The sequence below is a fragment of the Pogoniulus pusillus genome, chromosome 9, assembly GCF_015220805.1.
Source record: "Pogoniulus pusillus isolate bPogPus1 chromosome 9, bPogPus1.pri, whole genome shotgun sequence".
Classification (NCBI taxonomy): domain Eukaryota; kingdom Metazoa; phylum Chordata; class Aves; order Piciformes; family Lybiidae; genus Pogoniulus; species Pogoniulus pusillus.
This window is the reverse complement of record NC_087272.1, coordinates 26,878,930-26,897,423: the sequence shown is the minus strand read 5'-3', so window position 1 is coordinate 26,897,423 and position 18,494 is coordinate 26,878,930. Positions and strand designations below refer to the sequence as shown.

The window sequence follows — 18,494 nt, the reverse complement described above, 5'->3', positions numbered from 1 at the left end:
TGCAACCAGTATGATTCTGTGTCATAGAAGAGCTCAGTGAAGTGGTCTTCATCTCTGGTTTGAGGGATGAGAAACTGACCACTGTGAATCTCTTACCATGCCAGCTCTCTTTTGGAGAGTTCATGTTCTAGAAGAGCATGGACTAGTAAACAAGCTGTTCTGACAATCCCTTTTCTGTCTGAATTGCTGCTGGTTTTTCATAGGATGTCATATTTGATTTTGCTGAAGTGAAGCTTTGTTGACACTACTAGCTCTAGAGTAAACATCCTTTATTATGATTGTCACCAAAGATGTCAAGAAACTGTATAAAGGATAATTATAATTACACTCATTGCTCCTCTGGAAGGAAGAAGATTTGATTCATCTAAGGTAGAGCCTGCATTCAGTGTGGCCACATAGAATATTAGTGGGAGAATAGAAAATATAAGCAGGAAATTTTGGGCTTACAAATCTATTTTTAACACTAATCACACTGTAGATATTCAAGGTTGCTTTTTGTGATAAGTACTACTTAATGGCCTCTGGTAGAGGAGAGCTGACAAGAGGAAGGAATTGAGCTTGGAAAAGGGAGAAGAACCGACAAAAAGCTATTCTTTGCATTTCAGTGCTAACCAATAAGTACACAATATGGGCAACATGACCAGAAGGTACCATTCATAGAATCATAGAATGTCAGGGGCTGGAAGGGACCTCAATCCCCTGGTCCAGCCCCCCTGTCAGAGCAGGATCACCTTGACTATATCACACTGGAATGCAACCAGACGGTTCTTGAGTCTGTGTAGAAGGCTGTCAGCCTAAAAGAAATTAAATACTGTCTAAGCTTAATTATTAGATGAGCTTCGAAATAAATTCAGTATCTGCCATCGGTGCCAGGCAGCAAAGGAAGTGTCGGCAGCTAAGTTACACATTAACAATGCTTTACTGGATACAAGGTTCTGTTGCTAACCTTAACGTAAATAGCATTTCTGCACGGTTAAAGAGCAGCAGCAGTCTGCCCAAGTCTGCTGACACAGTAGGTGCTTGGAACGATAGCTTCCAGCCTCTCGACTGCCGAGCTTGCTCAGCGCTGCGGTAGAGGGGGAGCGGCGCCCGCGGAGCAGTGCGGCCCCGTGCCGGCCCCGCGCGGCCGCCGCCTGTCAGCTCCGGGAGCTTCCCGCCTCGCCTCGCAGCAGCCCCGCACCGAGGCAGGCGTGGAGATGGCCTGCAATAAATGTAACGGGAGGAGTCGATTCTCTGAAACACCTCTGAGATGAGGGAGAGGCAGTGCCTGATTGCCTACCGATCTTCTGTTTGTGTTTGCGAAGGCGGAGCTGCCTTGCTGTGCTAACCTGCCCTGTGTTGCACGACTGAAACATGTCTCTTTCTTCTTGTAGATGACGACCCAGACATGTACAATGCTGCCTATGCGTACAGTGCGGGTAGGAATTATTCCCTCACTTCAAAATGAGTCTTTTGTTAATGTCAGCAAGTAACAAGGGTAGTTAAATATTCACGCTTGCTTTTATAATGCTTACATAAACACTTCTAATCCTCTTGTTGGATCTTATCTGGTGTTTTTTTCATGCTTTTTTATTTATTTTTTTCCCCCAATGACACAAAGTTTAATTTTGCTTTCATTCTTAGCACAGAAATGAATTGCAGCTGTGGGCCTCTTACTGCAGATGGGGTACACTGGCTAATACTGTAGTTATGTTGCATTAATTTTTTACTAATGATTGTGAGTAACACAGCCTTTTATTACTGAAATGAAAAGGGAATTGCTGTGTGAAAACACAAATGCTAATTACTGACACAACGGTTATTCTGAAAACACCTTTTAAAATATGCAGTAAGAGTGCCTAATAATTATTCCAGTTTATGGTCTTGCTCATTTTTGCTGTAGGCACTGGTGTTGATGTTATTTAGTTGCAAGAATGAGGCACATTAATGGCAGATATACGGTCATTGTGTTTTTCAGAAGATGATAGCCATGGTAAAATTATATGCTAAAATGAAAATTAAAGTGTGGACAAACTGTATGTGCAAAAAAACCCTGATGCCCTGTGCAAAAATGCCATTCTAAATCCTCCCATTTTAGTGTTTGCTTCATTTTACATGCTCTCATACTGCCTTTTTCTGTACTGTTGAGAGCATTTCTTGTGCATCAGTTGTTTGAGATGTCTGGACTCCTGTGAGCTTCCTCAAGTTACCCTATTGCTTAGTTGACCCAGGCTAACAATAACAAAAAATTGTGCATTTCCTACCTCTTCTCTGACTTCTGAACATGGAATAACTGAAAGGAAGGGTGAGCCTGGGGATTAATTACAAGCTATCATTAACAGCTCTGACGGATGTAAACACCCATTAACTTCTCCCCCCTCCAGAGATGAATCATTAATTTGTTTTAACTATATTGTGCTTTATCTGTGCATTTGTAGTTGTCTATAGAGATATATTAAAGTTATTCTAATGAGCTACATAATATATAGCAAAGTACTTTTAAAACCACATTTACACATTTTTCTAACCTTTCAGCACTATTCAGTCTGTGGATACTTGTAGCTTGCTTTGTTGGTTGTGTTTTTTGGTTTTATTAAACTCATTCTCATGCTGTGACTGTTTCTGGTTTTGCTTTGTATTAGGTAGCTACAGTCCATCCTTCTCTGCTCAGGCACACCCAGCTGCAAAGACACAGACATACAGACCATTGTCTAAAAGTGCTTCTGACAGTAGTTCTGATGCCTTTAAGGTCTCATCCCCTTTACCACCTCCCCATGTGCCACCTCCTGTACCACCACATCGTATGAGGGAAAGGTCTACAGAAAAGTAAGTCAGTATATTTTTCAAAATGTGTTTTTGGTATGTACAGAAATCGAATTACAAGATATCACAAAAGATGAAACAGCAGCTAGAAAATAATATCACTTAAAGGGCTTTATTTAAGGGGCAGCCTGGTGATAATGATGAATAGTGTGAGTGCCATGTGTGGTGTTGCCATTTCTTCAACAACTAAGAACTACTTTTTCTTACAGGTGATATCACCATGAGCATTTAAGATTTTTCATTCTCATTAGTGGGATTGTTCTACTTGTGATTAAGAACAATCTGTGCTTTAGCAGCAGTTTTGAATTGTTAGTCTCTGAGTAGGCAAGGCTGTTTATGGTATCTGGTGGCAAAGAGAAAGGATCTAAAAAGCGTAAATTGAAGTTCAAGGAAGAGCAAAGCTGTAAGAGTGTAGCACTCAACCCATGTTTCCCCAGAGCTCAGAAGGGTTCATTATCCCCATTTTTCCAATCTCCACCTCAGTAGAACAAGAAAGCATTTATGGATTAAGTGAGCATTTTAAATTTCTCACATTTTTCTAGCTGCACACAAACTCTACAGACTCTTCAGCATTCCCACAGCTCAATGGAGAAGCTTTTTCTATGGTGTTTATATTCATTAATACTATGTGTTAATATAATATTGTTATTATACATTTATGTGTGTGTATTTTTTATATATGAAAAGAGTAATTTTTTGTCCCATTTTTGGGTACAAGAATACCCCTTTTGTTACCCTCAAGTAACAAAACACCATTTGCAAGGAAGAATGAGATTGCTCATTACTGTTTTTGTTCTGATTACTGATTTTGTTTACTTGTGCTGCTGAGGGCAAGTTGTCAAGAGAGTTGAAGCTGTTGGGGGTTAGAGTTGAACCTACCTCACAAAGGTCGTGAGGCTTGAATTTCTTTAGCCAGTCATAAGGAAGTGTATTGTAAGACACCAAAATGTAGATCTGCTTAGCTTTGATCTCTGAAGTTATGAGAGTCACCATCCTGTGCTAGGCCAAATGCCTTGGTCACAGAAACTGAGAAATTGAAGATACTTGCTTCATCTGAATCGGGATATTTAACTTCTCCTTTTAATCTCCTTCATGATAAGACAGGCAGTGAAAATTGTGTTCTCCAGGCCACAGGATGCCAAACACATTAGTTATGCTTTGCCTGCTGCTGACAGCTATAACTCATCAATCTTCTCCTGACACAGGGAGAGATTTTTTTTATTGCCTATAAAGTCTGAGTCTTTAAAATCTCTCATAAGAGGCTTAGGTCCACATGTATCTTGCTGGGAGGCAATATATGGTTTGCATTAACAGTTAGGCTCAAAAATATAGTCCATAAGCGATTACAGGCTAAGTGCTGTAAATTAGGGTGAACTGAGTGTGAACCAGAATTTCAGCAGCTCTCCTTTTTCTGCAGTGGCTTGCAGTATAATGGAACACTCCAATTTTCCTCTTCAATCTCAAAACATATGGAATTTTCTGCTCTGAAGCTAATTTTCTCCTCAGTGAAAATAAAAAATAGAGCCATGTAGAACCCTGAAATGTAGGACATTTTATAAATAGAGGTGTCTGTTCCCCAGAAATTGCACTTGCACTGTAAACAAAAGCTACCCCATAGATTTTTTTTTTTTTTAAGGGCATGTGACATATGCCTTATGATGTCAGGTCACATCAAACCAAGTCACATCAGAAAGGCTGATGGAACTGGTGGAATTTAATCAGTGTATTCCCTTTCTTATTGTAAATGCAGACAGTGTTTCATACGATTTTGCCATTCCTTTCCCTCATTCTTTGAGTTAGCAGTGGGTCATGTTACATGGAGCTAAACAAAAAGATGTGAGGTGAAGTTTTCCAAATGCAGTGTAAGTAGTGACTGCAAAAACTGCCATGGAAAGGTAGCTCTCACTGTTGTAGTAGTGAGCTGCCTATCCCTCAAAAATGTATAGCTAGCTGTTCATGTAACACAGCAAATTACTGAAGAGATACAGTAGTAGGAGTTACTTTTTATTCATTGCATAGTACTATTAAATTGAAAGCAAATTTATAATTAAAGGAAATGGGCAAAGTTGTGCCCTAAAGTCAACTGCCAAATTCTTGTTTATCTATTTAGATTTCCAAGGAAATACTGTGGTGCTTGCAAGGATATCCAGGAGAAGTTCCATTTAGAGATCAGGATAAAGGACATTTATTAGATTTTTCACAGTGTATTAAAATAGTACCTCATTTATTGCTTCCTAAAATTGTCAACTTTTTCACTGTGGATTTACTGTCATACTGTGGGATGACAAAGATGTCTTCCACTTGCCTCTATTAGATGGTGCATAAAACAAGCATAACAAATTTGACATTTGCAAAGATGTGTCCAGGTATTTTGACACACCAGGTCAAGGAAGGTTTTCAGTTGATCTGCTAGTTAGAGCAAAAGTCTGAGTAATGACACACAAAAGCTGGTCATCTATATTTTTCATGCTGTATTGAGTATACCTGCTACAAACAGGTTAAAATGACACAATGGTAAAACATTGAGACATTGCCCAACTGAAATCTGGAAAGAGAGGCTATGCCGAGGTTCAAGTTAAGTTTGCATGTTTCTCTTACACAGACCTGTAAAGCAAATGGCAATGACAATGAATTAACTCAGTTGCTCATATTTGTTATTTAGAAATGAGTGGGATCCCCCTGACAGAAAGGTAGACACCCGCAAGTTCCGTTCTGAACCAAGAAGTATTTTTGAATACGAGCCAGGAAAGTCATCAATCCTTGAACATGAGAGGCCGGTAAGACACAAGTGAAATGTGTAATACAGTAAAAGGTTTGGTGAGAAGTCATCTTTTTGTTATTTACTACTGGTTATAGCTATTTAGATTAATATCGAAGGTCCCTTTTCAACTGTGATTCTGCGGCAATTTGTCCTTGCTCTTTCCTGACGGTTCTGTTGAAAATGTGGATTTGGCTTATTTGCTGAGCTGCAGTCTTCTGGTATTTCCAAGAAACCAAACCACCACTGTGTAATGGATGATGAGCAGAACTGTGAATTAACGGAAAATGCTTTTTCTAATTGGCACATATCTCCATTTCAGTAGCACTGACAGCACACCAAGTGTCTGATTAATTAATGGGGTTTAAAAAAAAGTAATTACATTTTCAAGATATGCCTAATTGTATACATATTATTTTGGTCAGTTGCCCAGAAAGCCTATGGAATCTCCATTTCTCTAGGTGACAAAGTATCACCTGGAGACAGCCATGAGCAACCTGATCTGATTAGACCTGCTTTTAGCAGGAAGTTGAACTAGGTAACCTCTTGAGGCCTTTTCCAGCCTCAATCACTCTGCAACCTGCTCTAGGTGAACATGCTCTGGCAGGGGAGTTGGACTAAATGATGTCCAAAGGTCCCTTCCAACCCCTGTGATTGCATGATTACTGAGTGTATATTTAGAAGTCACAGAATCACAGAATGTTAGAGGTTGGAAGGGACCTCCAGAGATCATTAAGTCCACCCCCTCTGGCAAAGCAGGATCACCTAGGGTAGTCTGAACAGGAGTGGATCTAGGTGGGTTTCAAAAGTCTCCAGAGAAGGAGACTTCACAACCCCCTGGGCAGTCTTTATTCCTCCTTTCTGAATGATGACTGCAGTTGTGGAATTTTTTGCAAGTGTGTCTGACACCACTGTGCTGAAGTCATGCAAAGTGGCCATTAACAGAAGTTTGTATTTGCTGAAAGACACATTTGACCCAGCCTGTTTAATTTACTTTTGTACTAACTCCATACTTATTTTAGGAAAACTGTTGTGTATCAATGACTGTGTTTTCTCTTCTTGATCTACTTTTGAAGTCAAAATGGTTGATGGAGTCCAGTTTTGTGTACTCAATACTGGATTATTGTTTGCTTCTGTATTACTGTATTACATACTTGTCCACAAAATTTATTTTAAAATTAGAATAAATTAAGCAAAGTTTAGCTCCAGAATAGCTGGTATGTCAACAGCTTGAAACATCTTTCCTAAATACTTTTCCCATGTGTTTTTGTGGTCTTTGCAGGAATATAATTTTTGATAGCTAGAAAATACTAAGCTATACTTTTTTTATATTAAGTTTTTTGCAGAAGTGATGCGTTTTTTCAGAGAGAAAATTGACATTTCTGTAGGAACTACTAATTAATATAGTTAAATGAGCTGGTTTATTTATTGAAAAGATGAATTTTGTTTAAAAGGAGATGGCATTTCTTCTGAGTACTAATGCATTCTACAGACTAAGGTTATTTACCAGCTTCCCAATTCCAAAGAGTAACAGCAGATGCAAGTTAAAAATGAGAAAATTACAGTGCTGTTTGAAGAATGGCTTCATTTTTCTAATAGTTACCTCTTCCACTAATGTAATGTGGAAAAAAAAATTCATACAGGAATTGCAGTGCTGAGGAATATGATCTTAGGTAGTATTTAAAAATTTTTGAATGGTAATGAAATGATGAGAAATTGAGCTTTGACCATTAATCCATTTTTTAATTTGTTTATGCATTTTATTTTTTATGTTCTCAGTCAAGGGTTGGAATTTAATTTTGTTTGTTCCTTAAAATGTTTTTATGCAGAAGAGCCTTAGATTGTACTTACTGAGCAGAATCAGTCAAGGGCAAGATAACACTTTATCATGTGAGCCTTAGACTAGAAATTTAGACTTAGCTAATGTAAATACAAGGATGCATCTCTTTGTAGAATAAACTTTATAAGCTAATTCATGGACAAAATGGAAAGGTTGGGTTTTTTTGCTCATGTGTGATGTGGAGCTGTAAAAGAATGGAAAACAGGAATTAATGTAGAATACAAGAAAATTTTACTGATGCTAGTGTAATGTTACTGATAGAAAAATAGGTAGCTGTACCAATTTTATCAGTGCCATTCCTAGTGATGTCTATAGATGATCTTTAGCTTTATGTATGTAGGTGCTTCTTTTGGACAATCTTAGAAAATGAGTTTCACTAAAACCTTTGCTTTCCTTGAGATCATTGAACAGGATATGAAAAGCAAAACTCACAACTTCTTAAAGGATAATCACAGCAGAGTAGGTCAAAAGATTTTGTCCTGTGTATGTAGGAAAAGATGGCATCTGAAAACAATGCATTAGTTCCAAGTTCCCATAAAAATCATAACTTCCCAGTTGTGTCAGTATTGCATGAATTAATTCTTTCATTCTGATAATCTCAAAAGATTTTATTTTCTATGCCTGAAAATTTATTATGAAGATGCTGAAAGAAAAAAATAATTAAAATATGAAATATAAATATAGTTCATTAGTGTTGTAAAATGTGGACATTTACAGCATCTGACATAGATTTTTTTATTAGTTTTACCAAAACAAAATGTAAAAATGATTTCTTCAACATTCCATTATTTTTTTTGTAATTAAATAATTTCCATATCTACAGCATTGCAGTTTGATGGCAAAATGATCTGAGGGAAAAATAGTTTTTACAGCTACCTTGTATGATGATAAACAGGACTGGTGATGTTGAAAGACGAACATTCCCTTTATTGACTACATTACCACCGTTGTGATAAATGTGGAGATTAGAATGTGGGAAGAATACAGTAAAATGAGTTTCAGTGTAAAACTAGCATTTAATGGGAAATACTATTCAGCAGATTCTCATTCAGTAGGTCAAAAGAATGTGAGAAACAATAAACCTTAAAAAAGATTACCTAGTAATGAGCATTAAATGGGTAGGTTGACTTGGGATAGATTGTTATCTTTGCTATGAATATAAAAGATTACTAATTTCAAGCTGCAGTGTCATGTAGCAGCCTTCTGTCATGAAACAGGGAAATAATGTTTCTTCTTTTGTCATTTAAACATGTAAGAGTATAAAATGCCAACAAAAAGGAGAGGCTTGAGATTGATCCTTTAAGATTACAATTAAGTGACATCAAGCTGTCTTCCAAGCAATGATGTAGCAGCATGTTTTTTCCTATTTCATTAAGCTCTTAAAATGTTACTGGGTTTTTCCCTAATGAATAGCACTGGTAAGGCAGTACATAACTTGTTCTGATGTATGTTTCCATCTTCAATGTCTGCAATTCAGTAAAATGCTCTTCTTTTTCTCTAGTCATCTGAATCATGGAAAATGGATGTTTACTGTCAGCAAATACTGGCAGTGTAATAATTTAATCTTATTTGTGTGAACATGGACTTAAATTTTTATTCTTTACTAGTTTTAACCCAAGATATGTGAAGTAATTGCTTCCTACATGCACACTTCTCTGTTTCTGCAGTAAAGCAAGTAAGGAAAAATCTTAGTGTTGCTGCAAAGAGAGACTTTGCAAAAATGGAACAAGCAACAGGTGTGTTTATTTGCATTAGGTATTTTAGTCTAAGCATGAAAGTACACATGTGCTAGTCAGATAAAGCTGTCAGGCTAGAACTCTAATTTTTATATATATGTATATCCAGTACACAGATTTTCTGCTGAGTTTCTATGTAAGACAATTTCATGATCAGAATAAATTAAAACACTTTACTGTGTTGTCAAATAATACCATGATGAACATCTGTTGGATTTGTTTGGGGTTTTTTACCATAGTGAAAAAATTGAAATTTTCTTTAGACTATGGAAGTTAAATTGACTTTGACTCAAACTGAAGAATGTTGTGTTCAGTGTTAGCTGAGTTACTTGAGTAAGACTTTGTTGATCAAAATAGTTTTCTCAGCAAGTATTAAAAAGAAACCAGGAATTCTACATATAGGCATGTTTTAATGTAACATTTAAAAGTATGTCTTTTCATAAAGGTGTGGAGAGATTTAAGTTAATCTGGTAGTGGACAGAGCTAAACCAGCTATCTAAAATACTAAAAAAAATAAAATAAGAAAACCAGAAGCAAAATCTTTAGAGCTAATAAAATGATACAGCAAAATCTGCAACAGACATCTCAGTCCGTTGTTCCAAAGAGGCTTCAGTACAGCGTCTGAACTTGCAAATGCAGAATACTAACTTGACCATGCAGGTCATGTAAGAGCCATTTAACTTACCAACTTAAATGCACACTTTTGGTTATTGCCTGCAATTGTCTACTTGCAAATATATAATCAAGCACTGACAAAGCTGCACGCAACACTTTAGATGCAAATTTCTTTTAAGTGGCGGTGTTCTGTGAGTGTGTTGATGTTGTGCTGTGTTGACCGTCTGATGCAAATGGCAAAAAAAAATGAAGTTACTTACTGGTCTTTAGTAGCATATTTCCACAAGTAATGAAAATGTTACTAAGTGAAGGATAGGGAATTGAACGTGGCTTGGTTTGACTGACAAGTCATAAAAAGGAAATTTACTTTATGGCTTTTACCTTCTATTCAAGCAGTTTGGAAGATACTTTGTTAAACCAAGCCAATTTCAATTTTTCAGTCAAAATTAATTCTTCTTATGTCTCTTAGAAGAGGAAACAGTAGGGGGAAAAGTCCATCAGCAAAACTGAATCCGAAAGCCAATCCAAATCAGTTGTCTGGGTGTTGACCTTGGTGGCACAGGGCTTTCACTCCTCTGCCAGGCAGCAGTGAACTTGTAGACGTCAGTGCTTAGTTTCTTTCTGTCTGCTGCCCTCTGCAGTTCAAGCCGTGAATAAAAGTAGGGCTTGAGTTTGCTTTAAAGACTTTTTTATGCTGTCATTTTATTTCCACACTGCTACATGGGAGAAGTAAAAAACTTAGAAACTACATAAAATGCACTGTTTGTAGCCTTTTCTTTACAAACAGAAATCTGAGAGGTTTAAGCTGTCGGCTAATTGCAATACTATTCAAAGATAAAATGGGAGTCAAATATTCTTCTTACTCTTATCTCCTTGGATAGCTGTGTGGAAGCCCATCTGATCTAACAGCATGCTTTGGCTCCCTACAAGAAGGGACACAGACCCGTCAATGTGCAGATGGGGGCTGCTGCTAGCTAGGGAATCTTGAGACTCATAAGGCTGATGCTTATTACTCAAGCAAGTAATATCAGTAGTTCTGGATTTGTAGTCCCAACAGCCTCAAAATTTCAACATCCTAGGAATTTCAATGGATTATCTATTTTATGTAGGTGGACACAATTGCTGATAGTAACTTTTCTTTGGAAATTAATTAATTGGTGTAATAAGAAGATGAAAACTTATTTCAACAATCACTAGCATAGACTGGAGAAGTTATTTTAAAAGCAGTTGTTTAGATGTTTGATCCAGAGAAGTCTATTGTAATGTTATGTACCGTTGTGGTATTTGTAGTCTACAACTACCTGAGGGGTGGTTGTGGCCAGGAGGAGGTTGCTGTCTTCTCTCAGGTGGCCAGCACCAGAACAAGAGGACACATCCTCAAGCTATGCCAGGGGAAATTTAGACTTGAGGTGAGGAGAAAGTTCTTCACTGAGAGAGTCATTGGACACTGGAATGGGCTGCCCGGGGAGGTGGTGGAGTCGCCGTCCCTGGAGCTGTTTAAGGCAGGATTGGATGTGGCACTTGGTGCCATGGTCTAGCCTTGAGCTCTGTGGTAAAGGGTTGGACTTGATGATCTGTGAGGTCTCTTCCAACCCTGATAATACTGTGATACTGTATTCTCTTCTCATGCTCTCCAGATGTAAATTATAAGTGAAAAACTCTGAATACACCAAGATTTCACTATAATGGGAACCAAGTTGGTATATAATGAAATTGTCTTCTGCATGGTGAATCTTTAATTTTTTGCCTTTATTCTTTCATTTCTCTGTAGAAGAGAATCACGTGCTTTTTCTTAAATCCATTATTGTCCCTATAGTTGAGTTGAAACAATTGTTGTTAGTAGTGCTGAATTATGGTTGTGAATGGTGGAAATACAGGGCAAAACTTCAGTGTAGCTTCACTTCCTAAACCTGCTTTGGAGCACAGCAGGTTGTTCATCACTGGCAGTCACTTTCCACTCTTGTTTACAGGAGTAATACTTCCCTTGCTTGAAAGGAGACATTGTGAAGATAAGTCAGTAAAACAAGAGTTTGTGTCCAGATATTGCACGAACAGTTCATAGATCTCTGGGCACCAAGGTAGTTCAAAAGAGTTGTTGACCTTTCAGTAAAGCAAAGTGGGCAGTCTGATCCAGTAACATCAAAAGCAGCAAGTGCTGTAAGATTTTAATTACCTGAAATGGTTAAGAGCAGAGTGTTCTCTCTTGCAGAAAACAAATACCTCATGGCATTGCTCTGGTATATTGGTGACAGTTCGACTAAGAGGGGAAAGTGTTACATACTTAATCACCAGTATCATTCTTTATGAAGGACCCTGTTGTCTTTGAGGATTGCATTCTAGGTCACACCATAATTAGTGTCTAAGTTCTGATAATTACAGTTGTGGAGGACCAAAATTTAAATCCAAAAATACCTTTGACAAGAGGCTTTCTCTGTTTCAGAGAGCTTTAAGCCAACAGTTCACTGGAATTCTGTGCTGCCTGACAGCTTGCATCAGTTCCTACAAAGGAACTGGAGCTATTTAGAAAATAATTAATGCAGCCAAGTTTACAGTTGATTAGATACCCCATTGGGAGCACCACTGTTTTGCACTGTCATGTTTTCATGGTACTTGAATAAATCTGTCAATTATTCTTCTGCCCATTGAAGAATTTTCTTACTGCTATCTTCAATTGCTACTTTATCCCTTTGCTGTGAGAATTTTCAGATGAAAACAGTGTATCTCGCTGTGGAAAAAAATGCTTCATTGTGTCAACAAGGCTGCTGGCAGATAAAGCGCTAAAAAATACTGCTAAAATTAATATTATGGAATGCACAATTTTTTTTGTTACCTATTTTTTGACCACAGGATTGAAATTGTAACAGCTGCATTTCATATGCTGAAATGGCTTTTTAATACCAGGCCTGCATGATGCGTATTGCTTACCTCTGCTGAGCATTTGCTTCAAGACAGCAAGATCCAGAATTAAGATACTTTGTGAGAAGGAATGTCCAAAAGTGATGTCTTTCTGTGGATCAGATGGGCAATTTCTTGCCTATACTGAAAATGACAATCATTTAAACCATCTTTTTAACAAGGAATCTTTAGTGGCATTAAATGTGCTTAAGTAATGCAGTTTACAGAAGTGGTCAAGGAGCCGTCTTAGCTTTGAAAGAGTAATTTTAAAGCATCTTCCAGTCAGTAGAAGAACAGCAACAAAAAAGAAATGCATTAAAGCTACCTGTCAATGACTGCTCTTGAACAACAATATTCTCTTGCCTTAAATATCATCTTCATTCTTTGATTTGTATTCCACTCCTTTCCCCGTATTTGTTTTGTGTTTGTGTGTGTTTCTTGCTGAAGTGACACAGCATTTCTAGCACTTTGCTCAGTGTGTGCCTTTTCCTTCCCTTTTCCTTCACAACTGCTCCAGACTGATCGCATAAACCCAGATGACATAGATTTAGAAAATGAACCCTGGTATAAATTCTTTTCAGAACTGGAGTTTGGACGTCCGGTAAGTGAGGACAGAATATTACTATTTAAACATTAGGAAAATTAGTTTTATACTGAAGAATTTACAAATTACCAAATTCAGCAAACATAAGCCAGTAAAGTTAATATGCTGGGTTTTGGGTTGTTTGTTGGTTTCTTTTTTAAAGAAAGGTCATTAAAGTCATCTTGTGCATATAAGTATTATTTTTCAAGTGGACCCTTCACAGAGAAGTGGCATTAATAATTTCAATTAGGACTAGTATTAGACAAATAGTAGTGTGTAAATATTTAAGAATAATAAAAACTGCAGGTTCAACAGATAAATTTACTAGTCTCTCTAAATCTTTTGCATTAGGAATGCTGAGTTACAAATCATGTGTTTTCCTTGAAGGAATGTATCTAAATTTAAATGCATGCAGCCATACACAAATTGCTGATAGCTGTAAATACTGAGAGGATTTTTTTCCTTTTTTAACTCTCATATGCATATGCACAGAATACATATTTTGTACCTGAACACAAAGGTACTGGTTTGCTTTATTTTCAAGCTGCCACCTACTTGAACAGAGAGATTCCGGTTCTGCTCTGATTTTCCCAAATAGCCAGGTCCAAATAAAGGACTCAGGCAAACAAATGCTACTTGACTCCCATGACAAACTTTTAACATTATAAACCTGAAAGGTTCCAATTTTTTGGAACACCTAAATATCAGAGATACGTGTTTGTCACCTTTCATTGCTTAGGCACTTGAAATTCTTCTGCCACAGGCTTAATTGCATGTAAAAACCAAAGGCTTTTTATTGGTACAAGGATTAAACAGTAGCACCACTCTCAAAGCAAGGCAGAACTGTTTCACTTCCCCCTTGCATAGTGCCTTAATGACTAGGTCGGAGATGCACTTGCTCTTGCTTTTGCACACACCCTCTCTGGTTCCACAAAGCTCAAAATCTCTCTAACATCCTTAGGAAAAAGAAGGACAACAAATGTCTTCATCCCAGAAGAATCTCTAAATGTCTAACAGAAGAATGTCTAACTCTCTAATGGTTAGAGTGTACTTTCCAGACAGGTGGAGGTTCAAATCCCCTTAGAAATAGGAGGGAAGTAAACCCAAGCATTCCCTCATCTGGGTTAAGTATTCTCACAAGTCCCCAGGATCCTGGGCAGCTTGAGGAAAAAGATCAAAAGCTACCTGCCCAGAGGCAGGAAATCCCAGACAGACATGGCACTTAAGCTTGACAGTACCAGGATTTACAACATTCCCGTTCTTATCTTTTCCTGTTAGCTAGCAATTCTCTGGAGCCTCCCTCAGCGTGCTCATTACTGACATGCTGGGCTACATGAGGAGCCTGAGGACTTGAGAGAGGGCCTTGGAGGGCACTCTGGGAATCGGGTACTTTACTCACTTTTTGTAGCTAGCCATAAGCCAACTCAGAACTCCCAACTACTTCAGTGAGAGCAGAAGAGAAAGCAAACCACATATAACCTTTTTCTTTTAAATTATTTTTAAATCATAACGCTAAAAAAAAATAGCCATGGAATACCAACTGTAAACAATGTCACAAAATGTTGACTGCATCTGCTATAATTTGTTGTCCAGTGGCCTGCAATGTGTCACATTTTCACTGAGTGCCTTTTATCTCTTTTCATCTAGCCATTTGAGCTGTTTTGTCATTCCTCCATCTGGGTGGACAGAAAAAGTCCAGACACATTTTTCTGATGAACAATACATCAGGAATATTTTACTGCTAATGATAACCTGCGAATAGTATCTTCTCTAAGATAAAATATATTCAGATTTCCCCAGCAGAATGTAACTGTGGTGCTTTGCACTCTTCTGTCACATCAGCATTAAAAACTGCTAATACTGAGTCAACCATTCCAGTTGTTAATTTGCCACCTAAAGTTACTAACATTATATTAAGATGCTTATAATTTAAGAATTATTGTAACACATTCTTCCTTCTATTCTACCCATATGTGTCACTCTTTGTATCTGATGTTGTCAACACTTAGTTTCTAACTGTGTCACCTTCTCCACATGTTTCATTCCTTGCTGCCATTGATCCTACTCCATTTCATCTCTGCACTTCTGCTTTTATGATGCAGCCACCTAAAAAGCTTTTGGACTATGTTCAAGACAGTTCTTCTGGTGTTTCCAATGAGGTAAATGAATGATTCTTGTTCAGATGGTTCAGTGGGAAGAAGGGTTGGAGTGCTCACCATTTATGTCTTGAGTTTGTTAAAATTTAGTGGTTTCCATCCGATAGCGGCAAGATGTTTCTAATTCACAATCATTGTATCTTTGTCTTCATATCTTTCCAGATCACTAGTGCATATGGATGTTGATCTTATAATCCTAGGAACTGTGAGTCCTTATCCCCAAAATTTCTCAGAGATTAACACTCAGAATTACACAACAGCCCATACATGTTTAACTCTTGGACAAATTCTCACTTCTTCAGAGTTGGGCAAGTGTGTTGCTTTCAGACACAATTAATACATCAGCACAGGAGTATTTTTTTTAATTGAAGTATCTGACTGCAAATTCTCTGTCAAGTGAAATTCTTTGCAGCTAAGCTATCATTTCTGTAAATAAATATTTATTGCTGAAGTGACTAATCAAGTAAAACAATAATCCTGTTGTCAATTTCTAGCTGCAGGATAGACAGTCACTGTCATTACTTCAAATAAAATGCATCAAGATCAGGTAGTGGGCTGTCATTGCCCTGCTCTGAGTGGGAGAGATTCGGGCTTTCATTCCTTATCCCCTCCATCTCCATTTTTAGAGTGTTAGACCAAAATGTCAGTGAATCCTATAATAACATCTTTACTTCCTGTGGTGTTTTCATATTTGTGATTCACTGTCATCTTCTGTAGTCTCTCCAAAGCCAGAACTTGTGATCTGAAATTGTTAATTGTTTGCAAATTACTCTAGATTGGTTTTATAAATCTGGAAAATATATATATATATATATTAAAAAAAATCTGGAAAAACCTCTTGGTTGTGGTATTTGGACTCAGTCGTCCAAGACAATAAGCTTTTCCTAACTCCATTTTCAGTTAGCATTAAAGCCTTGATGCATGAAAACATATAAAACATTGGCTTAGTTAAAAGTATCTATTTGGAGATTGAGTAGACCTAAACCACAGTATTCAATGAAGTGTGCATTTGGTAGTGTGGATGGTTGTGTTCAACATTTAGTTATTTTTATCAGGGAGCCTTTATCCTTTTAGAGCAGTGTTGAATATTCTGGAAGACATCTAATTTGCTTTGGAAATGTGGGTATGGGGCGAATCAGATTCAAGGTGATAAGACTATCTTAAAGGACAGAAAGCTAAAGATATGTATCAACCCAGCAGTCCATTTTGGCGTGACACACATGCAGCCTTAGGCTAATCACTAACACTATTTGTTGCCTAGGGAATGGTGTGGAAGAGGTCCTCTCTGGTCTGGCTTCAGTGATAATACTCATTGCCTTCCATAGGAGGCAATGGGGATTTACACTGTCCTTGGGATTTACATGGTGGTCTGTATAGTCCTGGAGCCATTACAAGTGGTGGAGAGTAATCACTGCATCATGGTTATTTGGCCAGTATCATGTGACAGATGGTCTTGTTTCTGTCTCTAATTGAAGGAGTTGGCACCTGCACAAGACACCCCCCAATGACAATTAATCTGCAATGACTGTACCACCTTATGCAACAGTTCTTAGAGAGACCATCTGTAAGCCTGGCTTTCCTTCCTCTGCTGGTACTAGTCTGTGGTGGTAACTGGTCAACAAAGACTTGGCTGATATTTGTTTCCAATTTTCAAATAAGTCTCTGACATTTCCCAAATCAGAATCAGCATTCCGTGGGTAGTATAGGGAAGTATGTTGTGCAGAAATATGAGAGCTGTGATTGCTTTACCTGTTGGTGTCAGCAACTCTGCTGCTGATTTCCACAGGCTTATTGCAGACAGACCTCATAATATTAGGTACTTATCTTAAAGTCATTGGATAGTGGCTGGTGAATTGTCATAAAGTAGTAGGATGTGAAGAAAAACTTGCAAATATTAACTGTATGAACAGGAAAGACTTGAGAAAAATGCCTTCTTCAGAATCTATTTTTTAAAATACCATGTTTTGTTTAGACTGAATAGGTGAATTGTCATGCACTCATTGTGAGCCCCATACACACTCCAAATACTGAGAAAGGAAATAGGGATCATTTCCTAAGTGCTGATAGCAGATTTATTGTTGGTTGAAAATATCTTATGATACGCCTCTGTAACAGAACTGCCTTCTATTTAGTTTGCCTGTGGAAGGGGGTTTGATTCTTTCATCTTTCCCTACGGCAGATACATGGTTTTGTTTCATAGTACATCTTCTAACGTTTAGCCTTATGAGCTAGGTTACAGTACTTAAAACATGGTAACAATTACTTGTGTCTATTCTTCGCATTTGAATCCACAAATCATTTCTACTTTGAGGTGACTTATGTAGCTGATTGGTTTTTCTAATCACCTAAGAGCAATGCAGTGACAGATGATTTTACAAAACTCTAACCATTGTCATTTAGGAAAATTAAAATTGCAAGAGGTAACTGCACATGTGTTTGCAGAAAAGTAGGTTGGCTTTAGCAAATATAGGAAATAAGAATTAGATGCTGTTACAAAACCTGAGGGCATTGTGCAGTCTTGTGTACTCTTCCATCACGGGGACAAAACATCTGTGAAGCACCACTGCACAGAAAGATGTCTGGAAAAGAAGGGATGTATCATTGAATCGGTGAGGTAAACTTTCACTGACAGAAGCACCTGACACTGGGGGAAGCTGGGCGCACGATCATTAATGTTGGTAGCCTTCTTCCAACAGGTAGTAACTAGAGGACTTGCCCCACTGAGAAAGCCATCCTTGTGACATCACTGAAGCACATGTTCCCATTCCTTGAGAATGGGGACTATGTCACACTACCTCATCTTTCTTCTCTTGGTAACAGCTTTATTTCCAGACTCTGTGAAGGTCTCTCATATGCAGGGTGGAAACTGCAGATGCCTGTTGCTTGAGGACATGTTAACTTTGAATAAGCACAACAGTAATTCCTAGCAGGTGGACATACTGCCATTGGCACTTCTTTAGTGCCACTTTGTCCTTCCTGGTGTAGTACACACACCGGAGGGTTGCATGTAAGTCAGTCTTTACTGTAAATGAGTTGCAGATGGATACAGAGATCATCTCTCCTCTAATGTGCCTGGAGGCTGTATTGGATGAGCTGAAAACAGGTCCAT

The 18,494-nt window shown here is 37.9% G+C and overlaps 1 protein-coding gene across 19 annotated transcripts in view; it reads left to right on the top strand.

Moving 5' to 3' along the window:
* SORBS2 (sorbin and SH3 domain containing 2) overlaps window positions 1-18,494 on the top strand; it is a 146,245-nt gene that overhangs the window by 96,172 nt on the left and 31,579 nt on the right. For 16 of the 19 annotated variants that reach the window (XR_010303443.1, XM_064149003.1, XM_064149000.1 and 13 more), the window contains 5 exons: window positions 1,374-1,418; window positions 2,622-2,805; window positions 5,465-5,579; window positions 13,164-13,247; window positions 15,332-15,388. Coding sequence is in view for 18 of the 19 variants with exons in the window: in XM_064149003.1 (XP_064005073.1) it covers window positions 1,374-1,418; window positions 2,622-2,805; window positions 5,465-5,579; window positions 13,164-13,247; window positions 15,332-15,388 (485 nt within the window). In the remaining variant the exon portion in view is untranslated. The remainder of the gene's footprint in view (window positions 1-1,373; window positions 1,419-2,621; window positions 2,806-5,464; window positions 5,580-13,163; window positions 13,248-15,331; window positions 15,389-18,494) is intronic. The other 3 variants (XM_064149002.1, XM_064148987.1, XM_064148986.1) reach the window with 1 other exon arrangement.